Source organism: Protopterus annectens, chromosome 7.part0 (genome assembly GCF_019279795.1).
Source record: "Protopterus annectens isolate FY-2018-M chromosome 7.part0, PAN1.0, whole genome shotgun sequence".
Classification (NCBI taxonomy): Eukaryota; Metazoa; Chordata; order Ceratodontiformes; family Protopteridae; genus Protopterus; species Protopterus annectens.
Window position 1 is genome coordinate 399,246,164 of NC_056739.1, and position 21,161 is coordinate 399,267,324.

At 42.9% G+C, this 21,161-nt stretch overlaps 1 protein-coding gene across 2 annotated transcripts in view; it reads left to right on the forward strand.

The window, feature by feature from the left end:
• Positions 1–21,161, forward strand: part of MAGI3 (membrane associated guanylate kinase, WW and PDZ domain containing 3) — a 2,524,824-nt gene that overhangs the window by 1,994,096 nt on the left and 509,567 nt on the right. For both annotated transcript variants that reach the window (XM_044076986.1, XM_044076987.1), the window contains exon 16: positions 7,529–7,714. In XM_044076986.1, the coding sequence (XP_043932921.1) occupies positions 7,529–7,714 (186 nt within the window). The remainder of the gene's footprint in view (positions 1–7,528; positions 7,715–21,161) is intronic.

The following is a 21,161-nucleotide window of genomic DNA, read 5'->3' on the forward strand; positions in this document are numbered from 1 at the left end:
ATGATTGCTTGAGTTAAGCTCAGACCCATGAGGAGATACAGAGGAGTTTGCAGTACAATTCTGTGTATGAACCTGTGAACCTATAAAAGGCAAGCAGGCAAAAGTTAGAAAGGCAAAGTAGGATTCTGCCTGGGTGAACTGAAGTTGAACAGGTGTTCAGACAGGATTTTACCTACTAAAGGAAAATGAATCCATTTCAAGCCTTTCATACTAAGTAAGTTAGGGGTGACAACCAAGGAGTTTGTGAAAATTAAGGCCTACATGGCATCCACCACCGTCACGGTGCAATAGTTAGGTTGTACATGTGGAAACTTCATTGCTACCTAGAGTGTCTGGGACTAGCAGATTCAGTCTGTGGGACATACCATCCCAAACCTACCCTTCATAAAAAAGGAACTGGAATGGTGGATTCACCAAGTCAAAGAACAAGGCATGCCCTTCAGACCTTCAACCCCAAACAAGACCTTAACCATGAATGTCTCAGTCATGGCATGGAGGGACACATACCAATAACATTAAAGATCAGGACACCTGAAATCACTGGCAAGCAAATCTGCACATAAACATAAAAGTAATGTTAGCAGTGGTCCAGGCTGTCAAAACCTTCAAATCAGTCTGGAGACCTAGGACCCTGTGTATCATAACAGACATCAACGCAATCATGTAGTACATAAACAAAGAGGTGTGTCCCCACTTATTGTCTATGCCAGTTAGCCATGCAGGCTTGAGAACAGGCCCTGAAGTGCAGGCTTCTCCTGAAAGCAATGCACATTCTCATCCAGGAAAACTATGTAGCAGACTGCTTGACCAGGACTTAGTGGACCCACAAGAGCATGCTAGACAGAGACAAGTTCTTAGACCTTATAAACACATGGAGTGTATCAAGGAAAGACTTCTCAGCTTCTCTGAGCACTAGCAGTTAACAAAGTTGTGTTCCAGTGCCCCAGACAAACAGGCTTGGACAACAGATGCCTTGTTCCCAGATTGGATGGGTCTGTTTCCCTATCCCTTCCTTGTCTTGCCCTTTTAGTACAGATTTGAAGGAGGAGCAGCCAGAAATTATCCTGATTGCCTCATTTTGGCCCTGGCATCATTGATTCTCCTGCCCATTTCAGAAGATAAGGGAAACAACACTTACTGCTGCCTCAGCATATAAACCTCCTGTTGCAGTACAGTGGGTTCGATAGAACAGCCTAGACTATCAGCACTCAGACTGGTGGCTTGAAATATATGACCCTGCAACTCCTTGGTCAGCTTTTCACTGAGTACCTGCTAAAAATCATAAGGAAAGTTAGAGAACAAAGTACAAAGAAATCATATTTAGCTAAATGGAAAAGGTTATTCTTCTGGTGACAGCTACAGAACCAGCACCATCTTAAGTTGATATTCATATGGCTGTCCTATATCTGCCTGAGTTGTTCTCTTGTGTCTCAGTGAAAGTACAGCTTTTGACAGTTTCAGCATACCCGACCTGCCTATGGATCATAGCAAGATTTTACAAACCCTATTCTGAGAGTGGCTGTCCTAGAACTACAGCACTTCTGAAAGGTGGTTAGTACCCAGGGCAATCATAGAAGTTGCCACTTGATTCTTAGTTCATAACTTTGCAAACAAATACAGGCTTGATATGATATCTAGGGCTTGCTTTGCCCCTTCTGTCCTAAGGGGCATATTCTAATCCTAACTGAGGCAATTGGCCAGCCAGCTACCCACTTGGGTTGAATAAGTTTTGGAAATAATCTCTGTAAGTTATGAAAGCAGCATTGACCCCCCAAACATAGTAAAGTTGTGTAGACAGCTTATCACTATTGTAGATGTCCAAGTGTGGTCACTGTTGCAGCCCCGTTTCTCTCCCTTCTTCTACAATGAGGACAGTTTGGTGCTAGGGTGAATACCTTTATAGCGCTTCTACTCCTGCATCATGCTGTCCTTTTCTCCATGTTCAGGCCCATCCATTCCCCACTGGAGGCAAAAGTTAGATGTCAGAGAATGAGTTAGCATGCCGATCTTGCAAACTGTTTCGGTCTCTAACCCTTTGAATTGCTTGCACAGTCCACAGTAGCTGCTTTGGGGAGGTTGATGTTCACTGCCACTAAAGAGCAACCTCTAAGATATGCAGCTCGTTGCTGTGCAGCATGAGAATAGTGTGCTCCTTGCTGATGATGATATGCCAGCACTCTTACAGGTGTCATGAATGCAGCCCACCCACCCCAATTCAGCAATACATTTTCCATCCTTCCCCATTCAGTCCCTCTAGCACTCTGCTGCTAGACAAATGTGGGTCATCCAGGGTGCAGTCAGGACTTTATCCCTTGATTTGGTCCATTTCTGTACACATTTTCCATACCTCTGATCAGTTTCAGGAATCCCCGCTTTTCTTTTTCCAAAGGTTTCCTATTTGTCTAATTTGCCTTCACTAATCTCCCCCTTTCTATTAGTATCTCTTAAAATTTTCTGTTAAACAGCTATTACCGAGCTGTTTGTGAGTTTATTCTTTGTTGCCCATTCACAAATAAGAAAAAATAAATGGTACTTGCGTATTATCGCAACCACATTTTTAAACAGGCGTAATTCTCAGTGTTCTGTGGATACGAAGGCATGTAAGAGTGAAAAGGGGTGTTTAAAGTGCTAACTACTGTTGCATGACATAAATTAGGCAGCAGGAATAACAGGCCAAAATCCTCTTCTTGTTTAGCATGCATTACAAATAAACAAGTCTGAGCCAAAAGATGCTGATTCTACATATTTGTGTCTGCTTTGTCTCAGCATGTTGTACAACTGTTCCACCTGTAGTGGCTGTACGTAGCTCATAAAAAAGTAAAAAACATTAAAAAATAGTGTGAAAAGTGTTAGGACAGCTTATAACACAAAAAATAAGAGTTTATTTTATTGCCATGTCATACCAGGACAGAAATCATACTTGGAAAAATAAAACTGTTTGCTGAAACGCCGGCACACCCACAAACAAAAGCGATACATCCGACCACTGCTCTTGCCTGATTAATATTTCTGCTGTTGCTTACTGTTTATTAATGATAAGAAAGTAGGTTTGTTTATATATATGCATGTGGCAATTAGTGCAGAAGGTTAAGGCTCCGAAGTTGTACTGAGCTTCTTCCTGTAATGTAAAGGTAGATGGTTGGATTTCTTCTACCTCTGTTTGGCCGAAATGTGACTGAGCAAGTTACTTCATCAGGCAGTGCTCCCGGGATGGGTCTGCAGTCCATGGCAACAAAACATTTTGTAAGTGGGCATTCAAAAAACTGTTAAGCAGAAAACACTGCATATATTGCTGATGATGATATGCCAGCACTCTTACAGGTGTCACGAATGCAGCCCACCCACCCCAATTCAGCAATACATTTTCCATCCTTCCCCATTCGGTCCCTCTAGCACTCTGCTGCTAGACAAATGTGGGTCATCCAGGGTGCATATATTTACATTTGGTGGCATGTGTGTGAAGGGCTCAGAAAATGGCCAGTCTTTGTCGTAAGAATGTGGTTGGGATAATATGTGAGTACCAAAAAAATGTGTATATATATATATATATATATATATATATATATATAAACATTTTTTTACAAACTTTTTATCTGAGGTATTCCAGTTTGAGATTACCACCTCATATGCATTTTAAAATTGGTGGCACACTTGCACATAATATTTTACCATTATGCGAGTTTCTTACTTCTTGTCATTTTTTTCATGTCCTTACATGATCTTGTTGAAGTGGTGGTGGTATATTGGAGATGCTCTTAGTATCATTTTTGTATCATTGGTGCTCTCTTTCATATGCTGTCTTGCTTTAAAAGCCCACTACTGAGCACTATCTGTTTTATATCTCAGCTTAGCACTTTACTTTTAGATATCATAACTACTTCCTCATTTCCCTCAATCCCTGCTCTTCCTATTAACTTTGCAGCTTTGGATGAACAATATATATATTTTTTTAAACAAGAAACATATTTATTAAATTATCACATGATATAGCCAATCATAAATTTATATAAACAAAAACAAACCATATTGACATATTTTCAGTTGCAAACATTATACATCACATATAATCCAGTCACTGTCCTTCAAACATTACAAAGTTCATTAAATTCCTGCCTTCCCTTAAACCTTATTCCTCCTCCAAAACATTATTCTGCATGTACGAGGGGGTGCTGAAAATTTGTAAGCACAACCAACTTTCTAAATTCTGAGCGTTACTTTGCATCTGTAGCTGAAAAGAGGGTTATTTCTCTCTGTACCCTTAATTGCAGTCATCCCTATCAGCAGTGTATCTCATTTCTCCATTCTTGTGTTGACTTAGTTCTCGGAATACTTTTTGCTACTTTATGACTATAGTGTGATGTATGGTTATTGTTGTTCTCCTTAAGGATCTGCATCCAAAAACCCAGTCTCTCCTTCTTTCTTGAGCTTTCCCTGCTTCATCTTCATCCCTTTCCACTGTGAATTATAGCTTTCTGCTTAGACTATGTACATGTGCCTTAACTGTGTAGCTCTGAAATCCCAATTCAAATCAGGTAATCCCAAACCACCTTGTTCTATTGGACGGATAAACTTATCCCACTTGACACTATTGCCTTCTTCTCCCCTCACATAAAATCCTTCAACTCGTGAATAAAATGTTGATATATTTACACTTATCAGAAATGGTAGTAAAGTTTAAGTCCTGGTTTTGTTAGCTGCTCTTGATTGAATGTCTCTTTTGCTCAGTTGCAAGCTGGCACTTTCTTGACGCACTTGTTTAATCCTGTTTTCTGACTGTGGTTTTGAGTAGCTTGGTACTTTTTCTTCTCCCGAATCTCTGCTTCTGTCAACATCTAGCCCATCTAGTTTTTTTTCTTTCTGTTGTGCATTTTACTCCCTTCTCTGTCTTCTCCGAGAGTTATTAGCTGTAGTACTTATACTCTCTTCTTTCTTAGTACGGATCTAAAGAGCAGTCTACTGCCACCTTAGTACAGTTTCCATATTCCCGTCAAATGACGGCTTTTATGAGCCAGGTATTTATTCTGAAGCTGTGCATTTTGTGCTCTAGTTCTGCTTATTCTCCCTAGCTTTGTTTTCTGCCTATTGTGATGTTCCTTCTATGTTTTATATATTTATATATTAATATAAAATATATGATAAAATGAATTTTATAGTCTTTAAGGTGGTCTTTTAGGATTTCTTTCTTAATCCCAGTAAAATGTGTGATTTCTCTCCTTATTCTGTTCTCTTTGTTGAGTTTTTTTTTTTTAATTATGAATATGTTACCTTGCAATTAAGTTCATTTCTATGTCAATAACAAGTTCCGCGGTAGCTATTAATTGTAGCCTGTTGTCTGCAGCATCTTCTGGTTTGTTTAGTGCATTTTGTCAACCTGATGCCACATCTTCCAATATTCCTGATGTTTTCAGCAGACATTATGTCTAGTTTATTCCATACTTTTCAGCTGTAAAGTTTGTTCTTCATATGCTCTGGAATCCCCCCCCTCCCCCCTTAGCTTTTGCAAGAGCTCAAGTATCAGGCATGCTTTTTAAAGGAGCTTCTTCTCTAAACGTCTGTTTTGTCTACCAACTACTTAGCACTGAACTTACGTGTGTGTCTTAAAACATACAGCCAAGTAATAACTTGAACATCTGGCCATGTACTAGTGAGTGGTGTGTGACCATGTTTTCTCACTAATGACTGGTCTTCCACTGGCAGCAAAAGGACATCTTCATAGATACTAAATGGAATGATTTCTTTCTTGAACACAAGCCAGAAAAAGGTAGCTATGCTGTAGTTGTTTAGTTAGTAGGTTGGAATTCTTACCTTAACTAAAGTATGTGCACGACAGACATACACTGTGCTTAACTACACCTGTTTGGCAAAAAGTCATCCCTTGCACTGCCTCCTTGTGGTATTCTGACTAGCAAGGCTGTGGTGCGTTACTCCATTGCAGAAGCCGTGAGTTAGATTTTCAGTGTGTCTCAGTAAGTTGATATGGCATCCAGGATTATATTCTAGTTCGGTATTATGTTGAGACTGGATTCAGCAGTGCATAATTCATTTCTGTGGCTACAGTGTAGCAGGCTGGAGGGCAGTATGGTAGTGATTGCTTCTCTGTAGTGGAGGAGGTAAGAGATTCAGGTTTATCTCTAGCTTGCCTTTAACAGCTTCAGAATAAATTAACTGTTTTTGATCTATCCTATTGACTCTGCTGTACCAGAATGTAAGACACTTAAAAAAGGTACTATGAATCAAAGGTGTGCATTCTTGCTGTTCTCAAGCATTATAGTAGCATCACCTCTGCAAGCTAACAATGCAAGGTAGTTATTGTACACAGTACACCGTAAATGCTCAAGTGGGAGTTGACAGAGTAAAGGTGATTGGGGAGAATGTCGTCATTTGCTGAGATGGTGCATAGCACAGTGAGATATTTCAGCTTCCAGTTTACAAACAACGTGTTCCAGGTCCAAGGGTGCCAGTGACAGGAATTGTAATTTACTTAATTGAAGTATTTAAACTTAATGGCTGGGTCTAACTTCAGCAAGGGTTGGTTGGCTGTGTGGTGCAAAATAGCAGAGCCTGGACTGCAACCCCTATAAATTGTGATCAGTAAGTGATCTGTTTGCCAAATGTGGAAGATGACAGTGAGCAGCCAGAATCAACTTTCCCATCCTGTGAGAGGGAATTCATCCTGGTCTGCTATACTGCTGATTCCTAACAGTGGCTCTGAGACACAACAGACAGTGAGCTATGGTCACATGTTATAGCTGGAAATGTGCATATCAGGTTGCTGGTAGTGTACGGAGTGACAGACTGCTGCAAGAGATTGGGGGTGGAAGCTAAGATGGTTAACTCCAATGTTACCCAAATAGGGATAACTTGGCCTATCAGATCAGCTAAGGGCTGATGGTTAGCAAGCAGCTAGGATATGGAAAAAAAAACTAACCAAAGTTGCCTGATAATGTACAGATACAACATAGCAGGATGTATGAGGTTCCATTTAGCCAGTACAGTTTTATAGTCCAGTGGTCCCTGAACATTTTTTCTGTTGAACGATTTTGTGACTGTCAGATTTAGGACATAGTAATGTGCCAAAAGCATTCTGGTGTCACAACAATTTATGTGGAATGGAACTATACCATTGCAACCTAAGCTGTATTATGAAAGTACATGACATAATCCCAAGGCTTTGAAAACAAATACAATAATTTTTCTGATTTTGCAGTCTTCCCACCATTTCAGTGACTTTTACAACTTTGACTCTACAGCCATCCTATGTGAGTCTGTGCCAGAGTGCATTTCTTTTGCTGGAAAATTCTTAGTGTATAACCTGCTTTAAAGTTATACATTCAGATTAGTTGCTGAATGTAAGGTTTCAAGCAGGAAAAAAAACTGTATGTGAACACAGTTTGGTTTGTTTTAATTGCCAAGAGAGAGAAATGATGTCATGACTCCATTGCATGTTTTAACAACACCTCATTTGTGATGTGTATCAGAAGAAATGTCACATTTGACAAATAATGTTTTCTTTATACATGTATTAAAGAACAACAGTATGATGAAGATGGAAGCGAACTGCCAAATTCTGTACAAAATACTTCTCCACGAATGAATCATACTAGCATCACAAGTATATCGCACCCTGAGGTATATGACATTACGCTGCAGCGTAAAGAAAATGAGGGCTTTGGATTTGTTATTCTCACTTCAAAAACTAAGCCACCTCCTGGAGGTAAGAACTATAGCTTAGTACTTCATGAGAAAGCGTTTGCTGTATGATTAACAGATTTGTTTTTTTTTTGTTTTCTCTGTTTCTTTACCTCCACTTTGTGTTAACCATCAGCCATCCTGGCCAACTACTCATTTATTCTCCATCACCAGGGTAAAGCTTGACTAGGAGGGATCATCATTTAAACAGCCTTTATAGGTAATAAACACTAATATCAGTTATGCAATTGTCCTTGCATGTACCCAGCATACCGAGAGGGATGAGGCATGCACTGGGCTGACTCCATAGGACATCCCCTTACCTCCATAAGGCGCATTCCTCCAGGCAGCCTGATCCCAAAGCAAGAATGATGATTTCCTCATCTCCATCAGGGAACCTGCACTGCCTTGTATGACCAGAGCTCATGTATCCCTCCCCTACCACTGGAAAGGTGAACAGGACATGCCTCTTTACTACACACACACACCCCCCGGCTCCTGCAGTGCTGAAGTTGCTAGACAAACTCGTGTCTCTTGGGCCACAGTCAGGGCTCAATCCCTCTGCAGCAAGGACATAGGTGTTAAACTAATATATTTATTTGTGGCTATGCAATAGTGAATACATCAACACATTCAAAAGCAAGCAACATTAAACTGCATTACCTTAATTCACTCTATGCGTATTTGGCGATAAAATACTGTACTCACATTTTCATCATATATAAAAAAAGGACTTTTGTGGAATCATTTACTGTTATTTGCCTTTGTACTATTCAGAAGACAGTACTTATGACTGGGCCTTTGCTCAGAAGCGAGACAAAGAATAACTTTCCATGGATAACACAGTTCCAGTTTTGTAGGATGAAACTATGAAGTTCTTCGTGTTTCACTGTTGCATTCATTACATTTGGGTTTTCTGTCTGCAGGTAGCCCTCTGCCAGCCTGAATACCAGAGTCTTGTATTCCTGCATCGGATGCTGTCTCTTCTTTCATGACGTCAGGTCATCAGGGGTATAAAACATGCAGCCAATGCCATTACATCAGTCTTTCTTGCCGCATGGTGCCCAAAGCAGAAGCAGTTCGCAAGTGCCGGTCGGCCGACTCCTGAAATTTTCATTTTCAAGTTTCAGAACCAAAGTCTTCGAAAAAAGCTAACTACCCCATTGGGGATCCTTTTTCTTGCTCTTAACTGATGTCAGTAAAAGGTAACAATTGTCTTACCTGTGGAAAGCAAATACCTCATAAAGTTTTTCATTCGTACTGCATTCCTTGCTTAGACACAGACCACGCTTTGTCAAGGGAAGATCATGCCTTTTGAACTTGGTCGACTTCTTCGAAACAGTCACCAAGGCCATTGATGAGGGAAAGGCAGTCCATACACCCTACCTTGACCTTGCAAAGGCTTTCGACACAATACCCCACTTGGGTATTGTAGAAAAACTTACCAGCTTAAATGTAAACACATATGTCACAAGATGGGTTGCAAACTGGCTTAAGGACAGAACCCACAGGGTTAGAGTTGCTGGCGCTGTGTCAGACTCCAAGCCGGTCACAAGTGGTGTCCCACAGGGCTCGGTCCTTGGCCCCTATTGTTTGGCATCTACTTCTCAGAAGTACAGGCCAACATAGGAGGACTTTGGCTGACAAAGTTTGCAGATGACTGCAAACTGGGCGCCATAGTGGAAAGTGCATCAGACACGGATATCCTTCAGAAGGGACTCACGGAAACAGATAGCTGGTGCCAGAGCCATGGCCTGAAGTTAAACGCCAAAAATGTATAGTCATACCCTTCGGGAAAAACAAGGTAACCCCAAGCTACCATATAGGTGGCAATCCACTAAGCACAGAAGAGGTTATCAGGGACCTGGGGACCCAGGTTGACAGTGGCCTTTCTTTTGACACTCACATTGCTAAAGTGGTTAGAAAGACCTTCTACATTGCCCACCTGATCATGAAGGGATTCACATCCAGATCTAGTGAGGTCATTGTTCCCCTGTACTCTTCACTTATCAGACCAATGATCGAGTACAATGCCCCATTCGGGATGTATCTCACCCGACATCTGCAGCAATTGGAGAGACCCCAAAAGTTCCTCACCAAAAGGATAAAGGACTCCAAAATCTGTCATATGCTGCCAGATTGAAGAAACTCCAGCTCTATTCAGTCGCATACCGCCTGCTCAGAGGTGACATGTGCCTGACATACAAGGCCATGTCCAACCCGAATTAATGGACATGCTCCACCTCAAAAATCCAAATCCACCAAAACCACTAGAGCAAGCGACTTAAACCTTAGCACGGATATAAATAGGACGTGCTGGAGGGATAGATTTATCACTCAGAGACTCCCTATGCTGTGGAATAAAATCCCGGTCCATGTGAGGCAGAGCACCTCGCTGACTCTGTTCAAGAGAAATCTAGACCTGTGGATGGGAGATCGTAGGTTTACCCCAGGAATCATCTCTGTGTCACTGCTGGACAGAGGCACAACAAACTAATGGGCACAGTATTTTTTCATATAAGGGGTGGCGTAAGCCACAAAAATTTGGGCTAGGCTTATAAATGCCTTAGGGCAGATAGCCTAGTATAAACCTATGAACCTATGAACAATGCCCCTTGGTATCGGTTTTGTGTCATATTCAACCCCCAAACTATTTTCGCAGCAAATTATTTTGGAACTTGGTTTAACTATCCAGAAATGACTTTGGTAATCCATCCCACTACCGATATTCCAAAAAAAGTAAGGATAAAGACAGAGACAGACCATATAGATCCAAAACTGCTGATGATGCTTCTGATAATCTAGTCGCCAGTTCACCGGTACTCAGTGAGGCGCTTTCGCAACCCCTGATACCCACTACGTCAGATTCGCAGGCCTCTACTGAGACCCATTTGGAGTCTGGTATGCGAGATTCTTCAACTATGGAACCTGCAGATGTCTCTACCTTGGATGGGTCCGGAGCCACTGTGCAGGCACCGGCTTCTGAGGGTGTATCCAGACCTACAGATTTGCATTTTAAACCAATGCCATCCTCTTCATCAAGGCCTAAAACTTGACCCACGCCTAGAAAACTGACGTCCAAACCGCATGGTCAGGCCCATATGCCTAAAAAACAAATGCTTAGAATGGCTGAAGATCTTATTACTTTAATTAGGGGGGAAGCCAGCCTTCCCCCTCTAAGAGACCTAGAACTGATTTTCCTTCTGATTCTTCTGATCAGGATTCTGAAATTTTTGTTTCTTCTGATTACCAGGATTTGCCCTTATCTACCTATAAGGATTCTGATGCAGAGGATTCTATTCCCTCTGCTTCCCCTCCAGAAAATTTTTCTTTTGGTGAAACCTTACACACTCTTAGGGAGCATTTCCGTTGGGAAAGCCAAGATTACACTGACTCCAACTCCTCCCTCAACATAGGCCTTTAGCTATCTCTTCTGTTCTGGACATTGTAGATGATGCCTTCTTGGAATCTAGCCTGGCCCCAGACACTTTACCTCCAGCTCCCAGAAAACCTGATAGGTATTACAGAGTACCCGACTCTTACAAGTTCCTATTCAAGAATCCTACTGCGGATCCAAAGACCATTTCCCAAGGACCAAAGGGCATTAAGGCTTCTGCTGCCAAAAACCCATCCCCCTCTGATAGAGATTCCAGGGCCTTGGACAGATGGGGTAAGAAGGTATACACTTTTGCTACTTTGGCCATTAGGGCCTTAATTGCTAGTTTCATATGTTAAAGTATCAGCAGCATATTATGGGACTACTTAAACAGAAAATGATGCTGATTCCTGACTACACTGAACATAAAGAATTACAGGATTTAGTGCATTCGGCTGAACAAGTTGGTAAACATACTTTGCAATGTGGTTTTGACTCTTTAGAAGCATCTTGCAGGGCTGCGTCACTGGGTCTGCACTTAGAAGGCATGCTTGGCTTAAGGAGCAAAACTTACCATTTCATGTTAAAGCTAAATTACTTAATGCTCCCTTAAACCAAGACCACCAGTTTGGCAACAAAGCAGAAGACCACCTTAAAAAGATGGAGGCAGAAGCTAAATGTTTGCAAACTGTTAAAGATTTCCTACAAGTACAGCCTCCCAGGTTTAGTAGGCATTGGCCTTCTCAGAATTGGTCCTTTCCAGTCTCATCCAGGCCTTCTCAGTCCAAACCCAGGAACAGCAGACCACCTAGGTTACAGTCTCAGGCTTCACACAGGCCTAAGCAGTGGGGGGGGGGGGGGCTCACACTTCCAAAGCTGGAAGTAGTAAGACAACCCCTATGGAAAAATGTCACAATGACTTAACCTTAACCCTTCCAAGCACTGCTCAACTGCCTGTTCCCTTAGGAGGAAAGCTCGCCCTGCATGCACAAAACTGGGAACGCATTACCCAGGACAAATGGGTTTTAAATATAGTTTTCCAAGGATACAGATTCCACTTCCACACCTTACCAACCCCAAATGGTTGGCCAGACCTACCCCCAAATCAGTGGGCAGAGGCTCAACAGCAGGTTCTCTCTCTTCTAAGTATCAGGGCTATTCAACCTGTCCCAACAGAAGAACGGGGACAAGGTTTTTACTCAAGACTTTTCCTGGTACCCAGAAAAGACAGCTACTGGCATCCTGTCCTGGACACCTCTATTCTAAACACCTTTTTGGTAATCCCAAAATTCAAAATGCTAACACTTCAGCAGCTACTTCCTATGCTAGGAAAAGATAACCTGGTTGGCAACCTTAGACTTAAAGGAAGCCTACCTGCACATTCCAATAAGGGAATCGTGCAGGAAATACCTACGCTTCAGAGCAGGCTCCGTGCACTTCCCTTTGGCTTATCTACTGCGCCCAGGGTATTCACAAAGTGTCTAGCTCCAGCCATTGCATTTTGCAGGCAGAGAAATATTCAAATATACCCATACCTGGACGATTGTCTGATTCAGGCAGAAAGCCAGAACATTCTATTAAAACATCTGGCATTTCTAAAGAAACTTCTAAACTCGCTGGGGTACACCATAAACAAAAAGAAATCTCATCTAGTACCCTGCCAACAGATTGTATTCCTGGGAGCAAGCTTGAACACAACTTCCCAGATGGCTTACCTCACGCCAGAGAAACAAGTTTATTTGACAGCCTACTTCAAACTACTGGCCACAAAGACCCAGCTATCTGCAAGGAAAATTTTGCAAGCCCTGGGGTTCATGGCCTCTTGCATTCTACTAATTCCATATGCAAGACTGCATATGAGGAAACTACAATGGTATCAACATTCTCAGGACCTGAAATCAGTGATTCCTATCATAACTTGTATAAAGACAGAGTTCCTTTGGTGGGCAGAGGCCTGCCACCTCAACAAGGGGCTCCCTTTCAGTCTACCCCCTGTGCCCAAACCTTGACTACAGATGCATCAGACTATGCATGGGGGGCTCACTTGGCAGGACAGTGCATTCAGGGGAAATGGAACCTGAGTCAGATGCACTTGCATATCAACCAAAAATAAATGTTAGCTGTACAGAATTCCCTGACAGCCTTCAAGGACCACATCATTCCAGGACAATTTTTGGTAAAAACAGATAGCACCACAGTTGCACAGTTATGTGGTACATAAACAAGCTGGGGAGAACCCACTCGTACCCTCTCTGCAGACTAGACATGGCTCTGTGGAACACAGCCTTGAGCTTCCAAGTGCACCTACAAGCTCAATTCCTGCCAGGCAAGCTAAATTCACTGGCAGACCTAAGCAGAAATCTCATGGACCCACGTGAATGGAAACTGGAACCAAGAATATTCAACCTCTTAAGAAACAAATGGGGGACCCCAGAGATAGACCTGTTTGCCTCCCCCCAGAACTACCAATTGGGCAAATTCTGCACAAGGACTCCCCACAGTCAAGCTTGGAAAGTGGATGCCCTGTCCTTTACCTGGGAAAGGCTCTTGGTTTATGCCTTTCCCCCTCTGCCTCTCCTCTCGAAGGTTCTGCTAAAGATCAAACAGGACAAACCAAGGACAATTCTTATTGCACCAGACTGGCCTCACCAGCACTGGTACCCCCTCTTGCGCAGCATGATACTGCTGGATCCATGGCACCTACCTCAGACACCTTCCCTGCTGTCCCAGCAGGTGGGCCAGATTCTGCACCCTCAGCTTCAAACCCTGAACCTTGCAGCCTGGCTAATTCCTTGAGCTCTCCAGTAGCATCCCTCGGTAAGCAGGTGCTAGGGGTCATTCTGGAAGCCAGGAGACCTAGTACTAGAAAATCCTATGCTGAAAAGTGGAAAAGATACTGTTCCTGGAGCCAGACCCAGGGTATGGGCACTATGGTGCCCAGTTTACCTCACATTCTTCAGTACTTAACAGAAATGCTCCACAAGGGCCTATCCTTCTCGTCAATTAAAATTCATGCCTCTGCAATTTCAGCACATTATAATACTGAACCACCCCTCTTCAATCACCCCCTGTTAAAACAATTACTCAGAGGGGCTAAAAATTAAGACCCCCCCCAAGCGAGCCCCTACTCCAGCCTGGGACCTTATGTTTCTATTGGAAAAGCTCACTCTCCCTCCATTTGAACCAGCTGCAACTGCAGAGTTGAAATTCCTTTCTTGGAAAACATCCTTCCTTTTAGCCATCACTTCGGCAAGAAGAGTGTCTGAATTATAGGCCCTCATGGCAGTGGAGCCCTTCATTATCTTCCATGCAGACAGGGTTTCTCTCAAGACCAATCTTTCCTTTATGCCCAAGGTGGTGCCTAGTGTGGCCCTAAATCAGTCCATTCATTTGCCTACATTTTTCCCTAATCCACACAACAAAGGAGAACGAATTCTGCACTCTTTGGACATGCACAGACAACTTAGATTTTATTTGGACAGGACTAAGCCTCTCAGAAAATCTGAACAGCTGCTAGTTGGCTTTGCTGCAGGGGCAGAGGGGAAGGCCATTTCAAAGCAAACCATTTCCAAATGGATAGCCCATTGCATTAATTTCTGCTATAAGCACCATGGAAAACCTACCGCACAGGGGATAAGATCACATTCCACCAGGGCTGCATCTTCCTCTACAGCGTTTCTCTGAGGGGTCCCTACCAGGGACATCCTAGCAGCTCTGTTCATACCTTCACCAAGCATTACCACATGCCTATTTTTTCTAAATCCAGGGCTGGGTTTGCCACTGCAGTATTGCAGGGCTTAATAGCTGGTCCTAATGCTCTCTAACTTCCTTCTCCCTTCCTTAGCTTTAGGAATCAACCCAAATGTGATGACTGCAACAGTGAAACACAAAGAACATAGTACAGTTGTGTACACGTACCATAAATGTAGATGTTCGAGTGTATTCACTGTTGCAGTCATGGTTACCCTCCCTCCAGCCCCCTGACTTCTCTTGGCTCTACCTTTCCTTCTTGTTTGCTGTATTGGAGGTTTCTGGTGTATTTGCGTTTTGTTGGAGGTGTAACATAACATATAATTGCTTCCCATTATGGGGGCACCTGACATCTGGGGCAAGAAAAACTGATATAATGGCATCGGCTGCATGTTTTATACCCCTGACGACCTGACGTCATGGAAGAAGAGACAGCATCCAACGTAAGAATCTAAGACTCTGGTATTCAGGCCAGCTGAGGGCTACCTGCAGGCAGATAACCCGAATGTAATGACTGCAACAGTGAATACACTCGAACATCTACATTTATGGTAAGTGTACACAACTGTACTTTCTGTGCTCTATCTCTGGTAAGTTATTGTGCTGCCATTTTTGTTTTTGAATTTTCTTAAGGGTGGAGTAAAGGTGCAACTTTCTTTCATTACAACTGCTTTTAGCATTCCCTGCTTCTTTGTCTCTGCTGCTTGACACTGCAATGGCATATTGACTGGTAGATCTGCGTCACGTAATTAGACATTAATCTGAAAGCTTTTTCTGTTGAATGGTTTTCTGAATGCCAGGTTTAGGACATACTAATGTGCCAAAAGCATTCTTAGGCACTGGAGTAAGTCACTTAAACTGAGAGCAAGTCTTTTGGAATCTAGCCCCCAGTTTTAAAAATGGGCCCTACACTTGAGAAAGTTGATCACACCAATAGAAAGTCTTTCAGAACTAGGGCAGACTTGCACAGGAGTAAGTCGCTTACACAGAGAGCAAGTCTTTAGGAATCTGTCCCACTATAAGATCTGTCTAGTTACTTCAGCTGGTCATTTCATCCCATCAGTTAAGCAGTCGCTCTTACTATACAGCAAAAAAAAAAAAAAATTGAGGATTTGATATCTACATTATGACATGGCCTAACATTTCCAATAGATGTAGGTGTGGCTAACTGCAAAAGGTAAAACAGTCTGCAGTATAATTATGATTCAAAATCCCTTCCTAATTTTGAGTGAAGGAGACAAACAGCTGTTCTGTCTTCCTAAACCATGCACCTGCATTGGACATGAAATGGCAGTGCATGTCCAAAGAGAATGAGGGTATGGCTTGGTATCTGCCAGTCTTTCCCTCCTTGAAATGAGGAAGCAGAATGAGGTTCTTTATTTTTGAATTAATTTTATCAATTCAGGTACAAACTGAAATGAGAGTGCATATCCAAAAAGCAAAGGACTTTACCTCCCTGTTTCTGACCCTGCAAAGAGCTCTGGGAGATGGATGACCTGGTTTAACGAAAATTCTGTTGGTCTTTAGTAGTCTTTTTGGAAGAAATATGAGTTGGTCATAAAGGACCTATGTCCTAAAGTCTTTGTTAAAGAACAGACTTAATTCCTTATAGATATGGACCTAAATCTCTCATATTGAAAATGTAGAGCTGATGATCATCAGGGATAGCATTTTTCAAGAAATTAACTTGATAGCCACTGATTCATTGGGTTTGAACAAGGGACTTGCAATCACATCAGTCGTGAAATTCAGATCACAAGGAAGTGATGTTTTTTTAAATGGCAAGTCTGAGATACACAGTTACTTGACTAGTCATTACATGTCCTCAGTCCTGACCTCCATGAGATCCTGATGGGCAGAAATAACCAAAACATGTACCCTGACTATAGAATAGCTGAGATCCAAATTGTACAGTTTCTTGGCATAAGTTTGGAGCGTCTGCTTACTGACTAATAAGGTACTTCTGCACAACTAGGAGACCCTCTTCTATTTGGCAGAACACATCTGCCAGCGGAAAAACTTCCCGTAAGCTTCATATAACTCTGACAGTCCTGCTAGGAGATGAGGTGGTATAACAGGTTATTCAGGAAGAGCCAGATCTTGAGATCAAAGTGGACCCCTACCCCAACAAGGAGAAGGGGGCTACCTCGTCTTGCACTAGAAGATTTTTCCTATACTGTCAGTGGCAGTATTTGACACCACACCCTTTAAGTACGAAAGAGTTCAGAACTGTCTTGAACTCTGTCATGGGATAAAGAGAATTGCTTCTACTAGCTCCCCCATACCCTGATGTGTAGTGCAGACAAGGACAGCCATATTCTCCTGGGTAGCAAATAAACTTAAGTGCCCCACTTCTGTGAGATTTGAAATTATGATAAACCTGTTTATAGCCCACTTTCAGATTTGTTTCACATTTATGCACAGGACATACAGCTATATTCCCTCTTGTTTTGGTACTATATGATGGAAGGGTAGTTGGAGTGAGTCAAAAGAGTCCCTGAAGGATCTTTCCCTTCAGAACCTTCAGGATCAGGATGACTGTGCATGTACCTCCAACTGGCTGATAGAGCTCCCACAGGTGAACCTTTTAACTCATAGTACAGAGAAGCTGAGATGAGATCCCCAACCTCCTGCTATAGTGTAGACCACTCGAACCTGTGATGGGGCAGCAGGAAAAGGAGGCTTACCTTAAGACTAGTTGGGTATGTCCATTGTTCCATGAGACAGTGACAAGAGTGAGACACAAATAGAAGATCCAAAACCACGTGGTGACTGTGCAGCCACTGACAGCTCACAGTCTCTTACAGGCCTTTCACCCTCAGGCATAGAGAAGGTGCCAAGAAGATTGTGCAAGCCATCCATCAAACCCAAAAAATACAAAAGCATCTCCATCTGGACCTTTATAGGTTCATAGGTTGGTACTAGGCTATCGGCCCTAGGGCCTGTACAAGCCTAGCCATAACAATTTCTTGGCTATTTCTTCCAACACTATTTAATTCTCTGGACCCCTGTCTAGCAGGGTGACTGACGTGATCCCCGGGGTTTCTCCCATCCAATCATCAAGGTTCCTTGACTGTAATTCTCATTGATGCAGCCAAACCTATGACCTCCTAGTCTATCTTCATGGGGAGGAAGAAGCAACTCTAGAAAGAATCTACCTCCAAACCAGTCACCCCACCCACAAACTGTAGCTTACAGGCAGCATCCACTCCAGATGCCACAAAGGAAGTCCCTCAGCAGGGTCATTAGAAGTGATTTGTTAAGGTAGGGGGACACAGTGGAGTCCATTCACCTGCAAAGCCACTGCTGCAATGGTTGTTACCTTATGAAACACTGTGACTGCAGAAGAAAGACCCAATGGCAGCACTGTGCACTGAAACTGGTGCATACCCAAAGTAGATCAGAGAAAAATTCTGTGCAAAGAAAAGAAAAATCTAATGCAGATCCCAGACTGTGATTGAAGACATCAGTCATGTCCAGTGATTCCATCTATAAATGCTGCACTCCGAAAGTCAGTCACCATCTAAACCTTCATATTGAGGAACTGCTAGTGAAGTAAGTGTGGTCCGGGATGATATTAAAGTCTTCAGTCTCCTGTGAAACACAGAAGAGGTGGGAATAAGCCTCTCTGCCTCATTCTTTAGGGGGGTCCACTCTGAGGAATAGAGCTTTGACTGCCTCAAGAGAGTTGCAAAGATAGCTTCATCTCTGTGTTAGACCCCTTTCTGGTAGCCATTTAAGTGTGCTAGGATGTGGCCAGCTATGACCCTCTCAGGCACTTGATGGTCTTTGCTGGTGATGCTCCAAGTTTTAAGAAGTACCACACGACAGACAGCCTTAGAAGAAAACAAGCAGGAGTGAGACTGCAGGTCAAGCAGAGATGCCCTCTCGAGCTCGAGTCTTCCTCAGTCTGTGTGGAAGCTTCATATGGGGGAATTGGATAAGTCTAAAAGAAAAGGAGGAAGGGGTTGGTAAAGGAAAGGTTCATAAAGATTCTCAACAGGAAGTCAACTATCAGGTCCAAAGAGGGTTAGCTAAATGGGATTCCCCACAGGGAGTTATCAGCTAGACACTTTTTCAGCTGGTCTTTCAGGAAAAAGAGCCTCAGTCTTCCCATTCTAAACACAAGCCTTCTGTGTCCTAGCATTGCAGTTATTGATATGTCTTCTTCCCCTTCGCCTCATTTGAAAAGCTACAAAACGTGGATGTTCTTATCTCTGGCAAGGGTAAAGATAGTGAGATCCCCTCCCATATTAGAAATACTGCAGTGAGTGTCTGAGGAGGGAGGGAGGGTGAGCCTTGGGTCATTCTTCCTATGTAACCCTTATGTACAACTTATAAGCACCTGGATTTTGCATCTCCTGAGAAGGTGGATACCCTCAATAACAACCCCCACACACACAGACAGACACGCACGCACGCACACACACACACACACACACACACACACACACACACACACACACACACACACACAGATAAACACAGAATGGAGTGAGAGATTCTTTATTTAGATCACTGTTGCAGTAGTTTTGACTAATGGGATTTCATCAGCTTGAGGCTCAGATTTCAAACCAATTTCCAGAGTTCAGTACATTTCCCTTTGCAAAATTGAAATTTGCTGCCACTGTATCTAGATCTTTCTTGCTGCAGTTCACACTGTATGCATCACAACATTAGCATTCATGGCCCAGTGTGATTTGGCTTGCAGGACAGAAGTATCATACTGGCGAATGTCCTTATTTTCTTTAGTCTAACCAAAAGAATACAGTGGCTGTAGATGTTCTTCGTGTTTCACTGTTGCAGTCATTACATTTGGGTAATCTGCTGGCAGGTTGCCCTCAGTCGGCCTGATTAACAAAGTCTTGGGTCCTGCGTCGGTTCCTGTCCCTTCTTCCATGACGTCAGGTCGTCAGGGGTATAAAACATGCAGCCTTTCTTGCCATGCGGTGCCTGAAGAAGAAGCAGTTCGCAAGTGCCGGTCGGCCGACTCCTGAAATTTTCGTTTTTCGGTTTCAGAACCGAAATCTTCAACCTAAAGCTAAGTACCCTGTTGGGGAAACTTTTTCTTGCTCCTTACCGATGTCAGTAAAAGTTAATAATTGTATTACTTGTGGGAAGCAAATACCTCATAAGGATTTTCATTTGTACTGTATTCCTTGCCTAGGCCCTGACCACAACGTGCTTTGCTGTCGGTTTTGTGCTAAATTTAATCAACGCACTATTAAGAGTCGGTATATTTTTGCATCAAAATATTTTGGCTCAAGATTTAACTATCCAGAAATGTCGTCGGCTAGCAATCCAACTACTGGAATACACAAAAAACGCAAAGAAAGACAGACCGTCGAGGTCCAAAACCAAAGACAAAGCTTCTCCTAAGCCAGTCGTAGGTTCGCCGGTACTCAGTGAGGTGCTTTCGCAGCCCCTGATACCTGCTACTTTTGATTCGCAGGCCTCTACTGAGACCCATTTGGAGTCTGGTATGCCATGAGACACTTTAAGTATTGGACCCGTGGATGTCTCTACCTTAAATGGGTCCAGAGCCACTGAGCAGGCACCGGCTTCTGAGGGTGTTTGCAGGCCAAAGATTTGCATATTAAACCGACGCCATCTTCAAAACCTAGGCCAAAATCAACTTCTATGTCTTAAAAAACCTATGCTTGGGTCACGTGCACAAGCCCCTATGCCTAAAAAACAAATGATCATAATGGCTGAGGATTTAATTACCTTGAGCAAGGGTTCCCATCCCCCTCCTGCTAAGAGGGCCTAGGCAAGGCACTAACTATGAATCATCAGATCAGGTTTCTATTTCTTCTGATCAGGAATTATCTATTCTACCTTATGAGGACTCTGATGCAGAAGATTTCATCCCTTCTGCTTCTCCTCCTGAGGATTTTTCTTTTGGAGAAACTTTGCATACTTTAAGGGAACACTTTCACTGGGAGAGTCAGGATTTCTCAGAATCTAAAAAGAGGCGTAGGGATTTCCTTCTTCTTCCTCAGCATACGTCTTTGGCTATACCTCCTGTTCTAAACATTGTTGATGATGTTTCCTCAGAATCCAGCATGGCTCCTGATTCCCTGCCTCCGGTTCCTAGTAAGACAGACAGATATTACAGGGTTCCTGACTCCCACAAATTCCTTTTTAAAGACCCTACTGCTGACCCTGAAACCATTTCTCAGGGTCCCAAGGGCATTAAGGCTTCTACTGCTAAAAATCCTACCCCTTCTGATAGAGACTCCAGGGCACTGGATAGATGGGGTAGGAAGGTTTACACATCTGCAACCTTGGCAATCAGGGCTTTAAACTGTCAATTTCATATGCTTAAATATCAGCATCATGTCAT